At 35.0% G+C, this 15294-nt stretch overlaps 1 protein-coding gene across 2 annotated transcripts in view; it reads left to right on the forward strand.

The window, feature by feature from the left end:
• Positions 1-15294, forward strand: part of ANKRD29 (ankyrin repeat domain 29) — a 60791-nt gene that overhangs the window by 20504 nt on the left and 24993 nt on the right. For both annotated transcript variants that reach the window (XM_051970338.1, XM_051970339.1), the window contains exons 3-4: positions 7082-7180; positions 11467-11565. In XM_051970338.1, coding sequence (XP_051826298.1) covers positions 7082-7180; positions 11467-11565 — 198 coding nt within the window. The remainder of the gene's footprint in view (positions 1-7081; positions 7181-11466; positions 11566-15294) is intronic.

Genomic DNA, 15294 nt, shown 5'->3' on the forward strand with positions numbered 1-15294 from the left:
AGGAAGAGAAAATAAGCAAAAACAAATTCTAAGATTATAAGACAAATGGAATGCAAAAAAAAAAAATTTTGAGCTAATTGCAACCACAAAAGAATTCAGGACAGAAAAAGATTGATATGAAAATATATCAATTGCATGATATGTGAAAACTGAACAATTAAATTCTCCACCCATTTCTTTAACTTTTTTTTTTCCTTCCACAAACATAGATGCACTAATTGACTGTTTCAGAGAGGAAATAAAAATAGATATTACTCCCAAATGACAAATTCCACTTAGATAGCTTGCTGCCTCACTCTGGCAGGATGCTGCTATCCATCTGTACTCAACAGGATTTTCAAGCATTTCCAGTAATAGAGACCAGAGATGAACAGAAAGAATTATTAAGATGTTATTAATTTACTAATTTCTAAGCAATATTATTGTTTTCCTAAAAAGAAAAATGTCTTTACATAATTTATTTGCACTTAGCAAACAGGTAAATCTATTGCTAGCTTAAGAGCAGTATAAGTTTTCCCTCCATTTTAGTCATTCTAGATACTTTTCTCCCCATCTTTGTTCTGTTCTCTCAATTTTATTTATAGTTACCAGACAGGAACTCTAGGTTTATATAAACTAAAAGAGCACAAGTGAGATTGACCTAATGATCATTCTTTGCCAATTATCCTTTTCATATCTCCCCATCTTTCTTTGCAACCCCTTCTCCTTTGCTTCTTCATGCTTAGTGTGCTTCCCATACCCAACCACCCTTTTGCCCTCTCAGTCATTAGATTATGATCAGGATCTTTCCAGTCACCTTCAGGGCTTCTTAAATTTTTTCTGCTTGTGATCCCTTTTCACATGAGAAACTTTTATGTGATCCTGGGCATATAGATAATCGGATATTTACTGATTTGTGACCTCCACATTCAGTTATAAGACTCCATATGGGGTCATGATCCACAGTTTAAGAAATTGATTCCATAATGACTTGTGTCCCCTTTCCTTAGTATACTCTTTATGTTAGGTGACAGTTGGTTAATCTGATAAACTGTGCTGATATGTAAATCATTGCCAGTGGATTAATATATTATGTTTCCCAACAAATAACCCTTAATAAACATAATAACTTTAAGTCAACTCCAAAAGGATTGGAGTACATGATCTCTAAAGATCCCCTCTAGTTTAAAAATCCATGATTCCATAAAACAATAAGGGGAGGGTGGAAGGAGAGAGAAATAACACACATTCACTCTTTGTATTAAAGCAAAGAACAGTTAGGTGACATTGAGATTAAGTGTCAGGCTTGTAGTCAGGAAAAATCTTCTTCCTGAGTTCAAATGTGACCTCAAATACTTATTAGCTGTGTGACTCTGGGAACTCATTTAGTCATGTTTGCCTTAGTTTCTTTATCTGTAAACTGAACTGAAAAAAGTAAACCATTCCAATATCTTTTTCAAGAAAATCCCAAATGGATCACAGAGAGTCAGACATGACTGAAAATAATTCAACAAAATATTAAGTCAAATGAAATAAAGGACCCTGAAAGTCTAACATGCTTCTGACAACTCAAATTCATTCTACTATAAGATCCCTTGCCTCTTCTTAGACAATGGATATCAACTAAGATTAAAACATTAAAGAGTTTGTAAGGTTATTAAAGGCCTATTTCTTTCCTTCTCTGTCTGTCATTGTTGTGGGACTTAAATTTCATCCTCAAAATCAACAGCCCAAATAAGGGCCTTCATTCTTCACCACTTATTTTGCCTGAATGAGACTATCTGTCGCATACCTGAAGTTTGTAAAAATTTCTTGGATAATAGTGGTATTATCTTAAACAAGTCATTTAACCTTTGTGAACTTCAATATTGTCATCTATAAAATAAGAGATATCCCTGAGGTCCTCTCCTGTTATAACACTCTCTTACTGTGATTCAAATCTAACTAATCCAACTTCTTCTCTCCTTACACCCAAACACAGACAGTCCTAAGAAATGACTTATTTTGGGGTGATAAGGATATGTTCCTCTTTGAGTCTCTTGAGCTGGAATTTATTTGATCCCTAGTAACAACATGAAGTTTCCAAAATCAGTCAGAAGTAGCTAAAAATCAAAGTCTTCATAGACCCATTCAATAACCATCTAGCTATACTAAATCTTTTCTAACAGACAGTATTATACAATATATTTGTGAGATTATTCTATATACGAAATCTTATTAACTTAAGCTGCTAATGTGTAGATGTATACATTACAAGTATATATATGCACATATATATCTAAGATATGTGTATTGTATATTTAAAATCATTAATTATTGGTTTATGTAGATTGTTAGGCACATCCTTTTTAAATTAATATTATTTTAATTTTTCCCAATTATATGTAAAGTTAGTTTTCAAAATTCATTTTTGTAAGTTTTTAAGTTCCAAATTTGTCTTCCTCCTTTCCTTCCCTCCCAAAATAGAATATACTTTTGGTTCTGCTCACTTTACTCAACATCAGTTCATGTAAGTCTTTCCAGGTTTTTCTGAAATCCATCTCCTCATCATTTCTTATAGAACAATAGTATTTCATTATATTCGTGCATTACAACTTATTCAGCCCTTCCCCAATTGATGGGCAGGCCCACAATTTTCCAATTCTTTACTATCACAAAAAAAACTGTTATAAACGTTTCTGTACATGGGAGTCCTTTCCCCTTTTTATAATCTCTTTAGGCTACAGACCTAGTAATGGCATTTGGGGATCAAAATGCAGGGTTTTTTAGCCCTTTGAGCTGTCTAGAATGGTTGGACCAGTTCACAACTCCACCAACAATATATTAGTGTTCCAATTTTTCCACATCTCCAACATTTATCATTTTTCCTTTCTCTCATATTAACCAATCTGATAGATGTGGTGATACCTCAGAGTTGTTTTAATTTGCATTTCTTTAATCAATAGTTGTTAGGCACATCTTAACATATATATAGCATTTTAAATATATATAGCAATTATATATATAGCATTTTAAGTATATATAGCTATTATATATATATATATATAGCATTTTAAAATTTTTCTTAGATTTATAAAATTCTGCACATCTAGTTGTCTCCAGTAGATTTGGCTCAATAGTAGGGAAATATTGTCTATTATATCTGGTCACTTGCTTAATTTCATTATCATAATATATGAGATGGAATTTATCTGGAAATATAATACTTTCCTCAATAAGCTACTATGTTTATATACTAAAAGTTTAGTCTCTGGATGTTTAATGAAAGCAACTAAAGATTTTTCAATAGTTAATCATTTAGTCAAAAGAATCTACTTCATAAGTTTAAGATAAGGGAAATGTGGCTAAGATGATTGTTTATTTGACAAGGGTCTGCATGTATTTGTGTATTATCTGACTGTGATAAGTCTGATGAGAAAGCCAGGTGGCAATAAGATAGAAGGTCCAAGACAAAGATGCTCCTTCATCAGACAAAGCCTTGAGAATTGTGTTCAGCTATTTAACATGTAAAGGACCGTTTGCCATCTGGGGGAGAGGGGGGAGGGAGGGGAAAAATCAGAACAGAAGTGAGTGCAAGGGATAATGCTGTAAAAAATTACCCTGGCATGAGTTCTGTCAATAAAAATTTATTTAAAAAAATAATAATAATTTAAAATAATTTTAAAAAAGAGAGAGAGAGAGAATTGTGTTCAGTTCTAGGTGCCACATTTTAGGAAGGACATCGATAAACTAGAATGTGTCCAAAGAAGGGTAACCAAGATTGAAAAGGCTTCCAATTCATGCCATATTGAAGATGAGTTGACTAAATTGAGGATGCTTAGCCTGGAGAAGTCTTGAGGAAGTATTTGGAAGGTTGTCTTGGGGAAGACTAGACTTGTTATATTTGTCCCCAGAGGGAAGAACAAGAATCAGTGGAAAGAAATTTTAGCCTGTTGTAAGGAGGAAAAAATCTAATAATTAGAGCTATCTAAAAGTGAAATGTACTGCCCCAGGATAATTTCTTCCTTCCTGGAGGTCTTCAAACAAAAGCTAGATGACTTCTTGTGGGATTCTGTAGAGAATTCTTGTTCACGTACAGAATAGACTAGATGAAGTAACAAGCATTTATTAGATACCTGCTGTATGTCAGGTGCTATATTTAGCATTAGGGATACAGAATATGTGAAGTATCAAAAAAATCCTACTTTCAAGAGGCTTATGATCTAACCAGAGGAGGCCATATGTACATATAGAGGTATATGCAACTAAATACAAGGTAATTTTGAGGGAAGGACATTATCAGCTGAGAGTATAAAGAAAGGATTTCCATAGAAGGTGGCACTTTAGCTGAGCCTTGAAGGAAATGAAATATATTAAGAGAAGAAGGTGAAAAGGGAGTTCATTCCATGTGTGGGAACAACTATTCAAGGACATAGGTTAGGACAATTAAGTGGCTGATACAGGAGAGGGAAATATGGCAAAAGAGAGAACACCAGATATAGAGTAAGAAAGAATAAGTTCAAATCTGGATTTAGACACTAGATTGTGACCCTAGTAAATCATTTAATCCTGTTTGCCTCAGTTTCTTGTCTGGAAAATAAGCTGATGAAGGAAATGGCCAACCACTGCATTATCTTTGATAAGAAAACTCCAAATAGGGTCAAGAAGAGTCAGAAAACAAGGGAGGTGGAAGCCATGTATGATGGACAATAAGAAGGCCAGTTTGGCTGGACTCTAATGTGCATAAAAGAAAATAATGTGTAATAATAGGTTGGGACCAGACTGTAAAAAGCTTTAAATGCCAGACAAGTTTATAGTTGCTCCTAGAGATAATAGGAAGCTACTGGAGCTTATTAAGTAAATGGATGACATGGCTAGAGTTGCACTTTAGGAAAATAAGTCATCAGTAGGATGTATGGGAGTAGAGAGAAAGCTGAAGCAAAGAGATCAATTAAAAAACTACTTGAATAATCTATGCAAAAAGTGATTGGGTTCTAGATTAGGACAGTATCTGCATAAGTACAAAGAAGGATATAGGTGCAAGCAATGTTATTGAAATAGAACTGACAAGATTAGACAAGAGACACACACATATAGAAAAAAACAGACAGAAGGGCAGAGACAGAGACAGAAAGTGAGAAAAGATAGTATTGAGGAAGAGAAGATGAATAACATGTCAAATGTTTCAGAGGAGTCAAAAGAAATCAGAATTGAGAAAAGGTCATTCAATTTGGCAAATAAAAGATTGTTGGGGACTTTGGAGAGAGCAGGTCCACTTAAGGTCAGAAACAAGACTGCCAAAGTTTAAGAAGTGAATAAGAAGAAAAGTAGTGTAGTCAGCTATAGCGTTGACCCTTTTATTTGTAGTCAATTTGGTTGAGAAAGAAAGGAGATATAGGACAATATCTTGAAATGTCCTGGTCAACTCTTGAGCTTCTATGGTTATAGCCAAAATAATATTTTTCACTGAGTTTATATAAGCGCATTAAATTATATATTATGTACACTAAGATCCAACAAGATTTTTTTTAAAAACTAGAACTAATGGGAAAAGGAAAAAAAAGGGATTGAGTTACAGAACAATATAATAAATGCTGGTCACAAATATAACTTCTAGACTTTGTTACATGAACCTAAATCTATTAGAGAAGAAAATTATGGCAATTTAATAGATTTTGACTATTAACAGGATCTGTGTTGGCTAAATTCTAAAAAGTTATTAGCTCCCCTTCACTTTAAAAAGAAACTAGCTCTAACTAATTCTTACTCTTCTCACCTCCACCCAGGATAATGAAAGAGAACTGAGCTGAATAATGAAAAAATCAGGCTAAGATCCTACCCCAGGTCCCTCAATGACACTTGGGGAATAGGATGGCTTGAGGCAAGAAATACTGCTGCAACTCTGACTGGAAAGCCTTGATAAACACTTTCTAGTTGCCATGGACAGCAAAAAAGTTGTCACTGGCACCCTGCAGACAAAAGCAGAGAAATAAAAGAATAATTATAGAAAACCAACACTTCCCTGACTGTCCCTCCAAACTGGTTCTGGATTTAAATAATATAAGGATTCTTTAAAAATCATTTCTAGCCTAGTGCCTGCCCTCTACCACAACCAGAATAGAAAGGACCCTTTACTTCCACTCCTAGAAATCTGACAGACTTCACAAACAGCTGAGCATGAAGGATTAGGAAGCACTGCTTCAATGCCTAAAGAAAACATCAAAAGAAAAATGACACTATAAAAGGCCTTTTTGATTGGAATTCTATGTATCAGCTGGTATTAATTTGAAATGTATATGTTTCAAGTCAAAGTTTATAAAAGCTCATCTGTCTTTGTTTACAATAACAATCCAGTGAAATGGCTAGACCCCCAATTTTTTATCTGATTCAAGCTGACGTGTTTTGTTTTGTTTTATTTTCTAGAAGTGTTTTATGGTCATAATTTCATATTCTTAAGTCATGAAACACATGAAATAAAAACGCCCTTTTGAGAGCATTTAACCCAGCCTCTTAATTTTAAAAATGAGGAAAATGAGGCTTGGAATGGTCAATGACTTCCTCAGATTCACCCAACTAGTTGACAGGAGAGCCAGGATTTAAATTTAGTCTAAAGCCTATCAGACAATGTCATTCCTCTCTATCATCCTGCCTCTCATCCAAGCTGGATCCAAGATACTAAAGACTTTTGATCCTGAAAATCTAATGAGCCTTATTTGATAACTTCTTTGGGTTAATAATAGAGTTTTGGAGCAAGATTCTTAACATTAATCATCAAATGAGATCACCACATCACAGCTGCTTCCTGTGAATAACTATATCTACTTAGATTGGATTTCTGGCCATGGAAAAGTGAGTTTTTAAATTCCAAATTTCAATTTTAATATGAGAGTAAGCATTTCACTTCATATTTGCATTCTTTCCCCTTTCACTTCCCCTTCCATTGTACATTAAAAATTTGACATTAAAACTTGTCCTCTGTTTTTATAAATGTCTGCCATTGCAGTTAAACCACCATGGCTGCTTAGCAGGGACACTAACATTTTTGTAGCCTTTTTTTCCATGAGATTTCAATCATTGCTATGACAGATGGTCTAATGCGCTGATTTGTTTCTCCTCCTTCCAGCATGGTACCACTCTCCTCATGGTTGCTTCCTATGCTGGCCACATAGACTGTGTGAGGGAATTGGTTCTCCAAGGAGCAGATATCAACCTTCAGAGAGAGGTGGGTAAGACCAATAAAAGAGAAGAAAATAGAGGCAGAACTAAGCAGGATCTTTAGAACTGGAGATACCAAGGAAATAGAACAAGACCCGTAGAAATAGTTTTTCCTAAGGGACGTTAAAGTCCAGAATTAAGGAATTTGTTGTGCTGAACGTAGAGTCTAGGGAGTCAATCATAACACATTGATTTATCAACAAAAGACATTCTAGACTACTTCATTAGCTGATATCCTGGCCTTCCTATATTTCAGCACTTGAGGCAATTAAGGTAGCAGCCACATTCCTGACATAGGCATACTTTCCTTGAAAGGTAATATGATAAAATATGTAGGATGCAAAGAAAAAAATTTTATCTTTAGTTTTTTAGAGTTTTTTTTAAACTTTATTTTTAAAGAATCAAATTAATAATTAACTTCCCAACGGGGCTTCATAATCAGGTCATCAGAAACATCTTAATCTATTAGCCCAAATGAACCTTTAAAATTGTTCCATACAAGTAATATAATAAATAGCTACAAGCAGCTAGATGGTGCAGTGGATAGAGTGCCAGGCCTGGAGTCAGGAAAACTCATTTTCTCAAATTCAAATCCAGAAGGTCACTTTAATCCTGTTTACCTCAGTTTCTTCATGTATAAAATGAGCTGGAGAAGGAAAGCTATTCCAGTATCTCTGCCAAGAAAATTCCAAATGAGGTCACAAAAAGTTGAATGTGACTAAAATAAATGAGCAACAACAACAATAAATAGCCTAATGAAAGTTAGTCAAATGAATATTGAATAGAAAAATGACCTTGTATGCCTTTTCCCACCTTTCTTCTATGACAACTTTTCAAGAATCTGGAAGGATCAGAAAGGCAAAACATTTCACAGTTACCTTGGGGATTCAAGTTCCCACTTCTTTAGAGGGTTCAAGATTAAACCAGGTCACCTAAAGTTGGCCCTTACAAAGGTTCATGGTACTTCCAGAAATTTTTCAAAATCAAGACCTCAGGGCAGCTGGGTTGTACAGTGAATAGAGCACCAGCCCTGAAGTCAGCAGGATCTGCGTTCAAATCTGAACTCAGACATTTAACACTTCCTAGCTGTGTGATGCTGGGCAAGTCACTTAACTCCAATTGCCTCAGGAAAAAAACCAAGATCTCTGGGACAAACTTTAGATTGGTTCTTCATGACCCAGACTTACATCTCTCAGGCTAGTAAAGCACAAGCGAATACTCTTTATACTAATATTCATTCCTCATTCCAGAATTGACACCCCTTTCTCCACAGTGGAGCAAGTTATAACTTATATTGGTACAATGATCAGATTGCTTCAAGAGTCTTGGAAATATAATCCAGTGTTTGAAAAATCTTCAGGTCTTCCCCACGCTATCCCTTCATCTTTTTTGAGTAGCAATGATTCAGAACATTATCAATATGACCCTCAAAGAATTAGAAATATAGACGGCCATCACATTCAATTGGTCTAATTCATGATAGACCTAAAAGAAATGGTCCTCTCAGAAATGAGACTAGGACTATCTTAGTGTTCACAACTGGAGACAATATAGAAAGACTATAGTAAGAGATCATATTTATATTATTGTATATGGTATATAATTATCATATATTATTATAGAAAGTCCAAATTATTCTATTATTATCACTAATTCTACCATAATCATTGAAACATGACAACAATGCTGGCTTATTGTTTGAAATGGGAGGAGGAAAGGTTTCATTTCCCAAAATTATTTCCCGAAATGGTACTCACATTCAAAAAAATTTTTACCCTAATATATTTTTTCTCCTGGATTTATAGTCCTTACTCGTTTTAGTTTTTAAGAACCAGATTTTGAACAATAAAAAAGAACATGAGCCAGACCTACTTACTCACAAAGTGTATCCTGAGAGGTATTTCCAACAAGCCTTGGAATCATTTAACAATAATTCAAAAGAGCTTAAGAGGGAGGGTGGGGAAAGAGAAAACTGTGTTTGATTTCCAGCCATCATGTTTCCCTATGGTTTACTGCTAAGCTGTTGGTTTAGTTCTTATTATTCAATTAAAATCCTTAGAGTGGTTAAAAACAAAAACAAAAACACTTTGTGCTTTGAGTGTGTACCCCCGTTGACCCTTATGGAGCTGTCCAAAACATACCTATTCAAGGGATCAATGTGATTTAATGTCAACACTGAATTCTTCAGGAATCCAAGTTAATGCATGGTATAATCTGAACCTAGTGGGCTGCCAGAGCCAAGAGGAGGTTCTTTCCCTGACCTAATTTAATGTTTGGTGAGTATTGTTGCTGAAATGACTTGCTATCTTATTATAGTCAAATTTCTGTCTTGTACCAACCTTAATATTTTGTAATACTGAATCATATAAATGTTTTGCTACACAAATTGCTGTCATTGCTTTATCTGGTGGGCTGTCTAGACAGAACAGCCTGGTATGGATACCAAACTAAAAGCTAATGGCCCTAAGGGAGTCATTGTTTATTGAGAATTTGCAAAAATCTTGGCTGATGGCAAGAGTACAGATAGAGGAGCTAAATAAAAGTAATGGCATGAAGCCCTTTATTTCAGCAAGAGCAATGAGTATAATTAGTAGTGTCTTGTCCCATATTCTCTAAAGTGGGGGTTGCCTTTTTTTCCCCTATATATTATCTTATAAGCATATTTCAGAATTGAATATTTGTTCAAACAGACATGAAGTAATTGTGATTATGGTTATTAGTATATCAAGAACCTGATTCTTAAAATATAGATATATAGATTAATATAATCTTAATGGATACAACTTAATCCTTTCCAATTCAATAACAAATGTTGATTAAGTATTAGCCATGAGAAAGGAACTGTATTAAGCACAAGTGATCCTCAAGCATGTCCAAAATAAGATACGCCCATCTTCCTCCATTGCACATCCATTAAGGCAGTAAGAATCATGCCATTCCAACCACTGATTCATATCCTAAGTTTATGGGATTCTGTTCTCTTTATTGTTGGAGACATTACAAGCTCTCAGGAAACAATAATGAGATGGGCTCAATGTCTTTCTACAGGTAGAAAGAAAGACGTCGCCTTCATTTTAAATAAGTAGAAAAGAGAAAAGGGGAATGTGGGATAGCAAGATGCCTGGTCCTGAAATCAGAGAACCTAGGTTTATAAATCTACCTCTGAAGCGTACTACATCTTAGGACCTTAGACAAGAAATTCAACTTACTCCCCTCCTGTCAATTTCTTCATTTATAAAGTGAAGAAATGGTCCCTTCTGACTTAATCTGATTTGTACAGAGTCATTCCTGTCCCAGGGACTAAATGGTATGACCTAGGAATGTGACATAGCTTTTACATTAGAAACATTTTGTACAGAAAAGTTCTATTGCTGTGCTCCCTATCTTTTCATTATATCTTTCCTCCATAAAAGCTAGAGTTCTTCTTCTACATTGATAATTAATGTCTAAAGCATGCTTTTCTGAGACATTGTCCATTTGGATTATTTCCTTATACTTTTAAAGAGATATAGAAGAGCATAAAGAAGTTTTTTCTTCTTGGTCTCTGAAAGTGTTATTTGCTTTCCCAAAGCTCAAGAGGCAAAATTTAAGCATATTTGTATTGGACTACCTGACATGTAGGGGAGGGGGGAAAGGGAAGGAGGGGAAAAATTGGAACAGAAGGTTTTTCAGAGGTCAGTGTTGAAAAATTACACATGCATATGTTTTATAAATAAAAAGCTATAATAAAAAATTAAAATTAAAAAATTAAGCATATTTGCATAATAAAAACATTTATCAGATGCATGTTTATGAGTTAGATGGCATTTGTATATATGCAATGATTTTGCTGTTACTCTTCATACCCCAAAAAAATATTTTTTAAATAAAAACAAAAAAACTTTTTTAAAAAGCCTGACAAAGATGGATTATAGGAGATGAAATGGTAGTATATTTGAGCATGCTGTGGGCAGTATGGAATTCAAAAATGGGTTTCTCTGGAATTTTACCTGTGTAAAATAAGATGGATTCTGATTCTTAAAAATATAGCCTTTTTCTCATTTCTAGCACTGACTACCTGTGTTCTTCACTGTTAATTATGTCATTAATGGAACAGAACTTAAATTCCCAAGCCTGGAAAGAAGGATAGAATGCCTTTCCTACTTAGCCTCTCTAGTGATCCAAAGAACATCTCTACCTCCAAATATGATCTCAACCTAGATTCAGAAATTTATCATTCCAAGCTCTTTTTTTAATTATACAAAATGGAACAAAATGCCCACTTTTAAACCAGCTTTTCTCTCTTTCTCCCAGTCAGGTACAACTGCTCTCTTCTTTGCTGCACAACAAGGCCACAATGATGTGGTGAGATTTCTCTTTGAATTTGGAGCTTCCACTGAATTTAGAACTAAAGTAAGAGAACTTTTTTGGCTTTCCTACCTCATAAGCATATTTCAGAATTAGCACAACCAAGTGGCCCAGACCTTGGCATTAGGAGGACCTGAGTTCAAACCTGATCTCAAATATTTCATACCTGTGTGAGGCTAAGCAAGTCATTTAAACCTGATGAAAGGAAGAAAAAGAAAAGAAAAGAAGGAAAGAAGGAAAGAAGGAAGGAAGGAAGGAAGGAAGGAAGGAAGGAAGGAAGGAAGGAAGGAAGGAAGGAAGGAAGGAAGGAAGGAAGGGAGGGAGGGAGGGAGGGAGGGAGGAGGGAGGGAGGGAGGGAGGAAGGAAGGAAGGAAGGAAGGAAGGAAAGAGAGAGAAAGAAAGAAAAAAAGAAAGAGTAAAAAAGAAAGAAAAATGGAAAAAGAGAGAGAGAGGAAGAGAAGGGAAGGAGGGAGGGAAGGAAGGAGGGAAGAAAGAAGGAGGAAAGGAGGGAAGAGAAAGAGAGAAAGAAAGGAAAAGAGAAAAAAATGAAAAGAAAGGAAAGGAAAAGAGAAAGGAATATTTCAAAAACCCATGCCTTGTGATCTAAAACATGAGTGTGATTTTTCCCCCTTAAAAATTTTTTAAGTAGACGTTTCAAGGCTGCTTCTCTGGGAGAGAAGTATAATATAGAGACCCTTGGAATTATAGTTAAAAAAAAAAAATCAGAAAACCTGGGTTCAAGTCCTTTCTGTCTTACCCAGTTACTAACTAAATCTTAGACAAGACCCTTTAATCTCTCTGGCTCAAACACCTTCCAAAAGTCAGTGAAATGGTTGGACCACAAAATTTCCAAAGGCTCCTAGGCTCTAGAGTCAATAATTCAGTCCTATACACAGAAAATCAATTCAAATCATAATGATGATGATGAGAACAATAGCTAACATTTCCATAGCACTTTTTTTTAAATAACTTTTTATTGACAACCCATGCCAGGGTAATTTTTACAGCATTATCCCTTGCACTCACTTCTGTTCTGATTTTTCCCCTCCCTCCCCCAACCCCTTCCCTAGATGGCAAGCAGTCCTTTACATGTTAAATAGGTTACAGTATGTCCTAGATACAATATATGTGTGCAGAACCAAACAGTTCTCTTGTTGCACAGGGAGAATTGAATTCAGAAAGTAAAAATAAAACAAAAATGCAAGCAGTTTACATTCATTTCCCAGTGTTCTTTCTTTGGGTGTAGCTGCTTCTGTCCATCCTTGATCAATTGAAACTGAATCAGCTCTCTTTATCGAAGAGATCTACTTCCATCAGATACATCACAGTATTGTTGTTGAGGTATATAATGATCTCCTGGTTCTGCTCATTTCACTTAACATCAGTTCATGTAAGTCTCTCCAAGCCTCTCTGTATTCATCCTGCTGTTCATTTCTTACAGAACAATAATATTCCATAACGTTCATATACCACAATTTACTCAACCATTCCCAATTTCCTTCCATAGCACTTATGACATGTCAGGGACAATGCTAAGCATTTTATAAATATTATCTCATTTGATACCCCCAACAACTCTATGAAATAAATGCTATTTTAATCCCCATTTTGCCATTTAGGAAACTGAGGCAATGAGAAGTTACCCATGGTCACAAACTAGTAAGTGTCTGAGGCCAAATTTTAACTTGTCTTCATTTATTAAATGCTTAATATGTACCCTTATTAAGTGCTAAGAATGCAAAGGCAAAAAAACTAAACTGTAAAAAACAGTCCCTGCCTTCAGAGATTTTATATTCTATTCATAGAAAAACGTATGTTCACAGGCAAATCAATATACATAAAATATGTACTAAATCAATGTAAAGAAATTTGTATTTTATGAATATATGTGAGAGAGCAGTTATTATGGGTTTCACATCTTAGAAAATATGTCTATAACTCATGTTTCTCTTGTGTTTTTTTTTTAAAGGGTTGGTATGTGGATGGCAAGTGTATAACTTTCTGATATATCTACATTTTTCCCCTTTAGTTTACTTCCGATTCTCTGACTCAATGATCAGAAGCTTAATATGATCTTTGGGAAATAACTTCAATGAGGGTATTTCTGAGGTGTGACATTTCTGTCACATGATAAGTGACAGGTTCCTTTAAGAGACAATGTCTTAATACATAGAATACAGTCACCAATGATACTTAAGAAAGGGGCTTTTGCCATACATATGCTTTAATCACTTTCCTTTGTCCCAAGGAAACCAAAAACAAATCAAAATTGAATCAAGAATTAATCAAAATAAAGTAAAAAAAAATTAGTGTTTAAAGACACAATTTGGGGGGATGAAGCTTTATCATTGAATTAGAAAAACAGAATTGGACAAACATGGGAGTTTCACAATTGTGTCAGTTTATATCTGACTTGATTATAAACAGAAATTCTTAGAAATTGTCTGCAATTGGAGTACTTGTCCAGGGAAAAACTTTGGAAACGATTGAGTTTTCCCACTGCTAAGCATTTTTTAATCTTTGGATAACAAGTCAGTTTTTCTTTTCTTCCATCTCATGATGTCTAACCCTAGAGCAGCTAGATGGCACAGTGGATAGAATACTAGCCCTGAAATCAAGAGGACCTGAGTTTAAATACAACCTCAGATACTTACTATTGTGTGACCCTAGGCTAGTCACTTAAACCTGGTTCTCTCTCTCCCCCTCCAAAAAAAAAAAAAAAGTCTAACCCTAGCTTGAGATTTGATTTTTGTTTCTTTTACAAAATCTGTTGCAAACCCAGGATTTTCTCCTTCGGGTAGGCATAAGCACGTATGTGAAGGTCAACACACCAAATGCAGGTGATAATGAACAGTAAATATCCAACAATCCTAAAAATTCCTTTTCTAAAACCCAAGTCTCTGCCTCTTAGCTAAAGAAAATTTGGCATAAATAGTGAGTGTCTGTGCACTCCCTGTTGGCTAGCAAGTTCAAGCAATGTCATCATGCACTAGTTGATGGCAAGATCCATCAGTCACCAGTTTGCATAGGGCATGGAACACATGATGATACCGAGTTACTTGTTTTTTCACCAAATTAATCCAAGATGTTCATGAAAATCTATTGCAGAAAGAGGCATTTGTCAAGAAAATCCATCATTTCATATAATAGCTTGATTGAAGTGCATTTTGCTTCTACAATCACATTCAAAATTCTTGAATCTGCAATCCTCCAATGAAATTTCCTAGTAACAGCAAAATGATTGTCTTCTACTATAATACCTTCTCTCCTCTTAGTCTCATAGACAAAAATCAAAGGAAATGTAATAAAGCATCAAAACTAGGATCCTGGTTGGTTGAGTCCCATATATCATGGAGATTGACCTTTCTATTTATTATCCTCCATTAGTATCTACTTCATATTCTTATCTTTATATTTTTGCTCGTATTTTTCTTATTGTGTAGAATATTCAGCCATGTGGATAGGACACTGAATGGAGGACATGATTCAAATTTTGGCTCTTCCACTTACTCTTCCTAGGTTTCAGTTGCTTCATTTGAAAAATGAGAGTTTGAACAAATGGCCTCCAAGTTTCCTTGAGCTCTGATCTTTCTCTTTCAGCAATGGGGGTTGAGTGACCTGCCTAAGGTCATATAGCAAATAAGTTTTTGAGGTCAGATTTGAACTGAGGTCCCCCTGGCTCCATAACCTATGTTCTATCCACTTCTCCACCTGACTGCCCCCTGATAGCTCTTCTTGAATTGGACTATGAAGGCCAGAAAGACTTTTGATGAA

This window comes from Antechinus flavipes, chromosome 1 (genome assembly GCF_016432865.1).
Source record: "Antechinus flavipes isolate AdamAnt ecotype Samford, QLD, Australia chromosome 1, AdamAnt_v2, whole genome shotgun sequence".
NCBI lineage: Eukaryota > Metazoa > Chordata > Mammalia > Dasyuromorphia > Dasyuridae > Antechinus > Antechinus flavipes.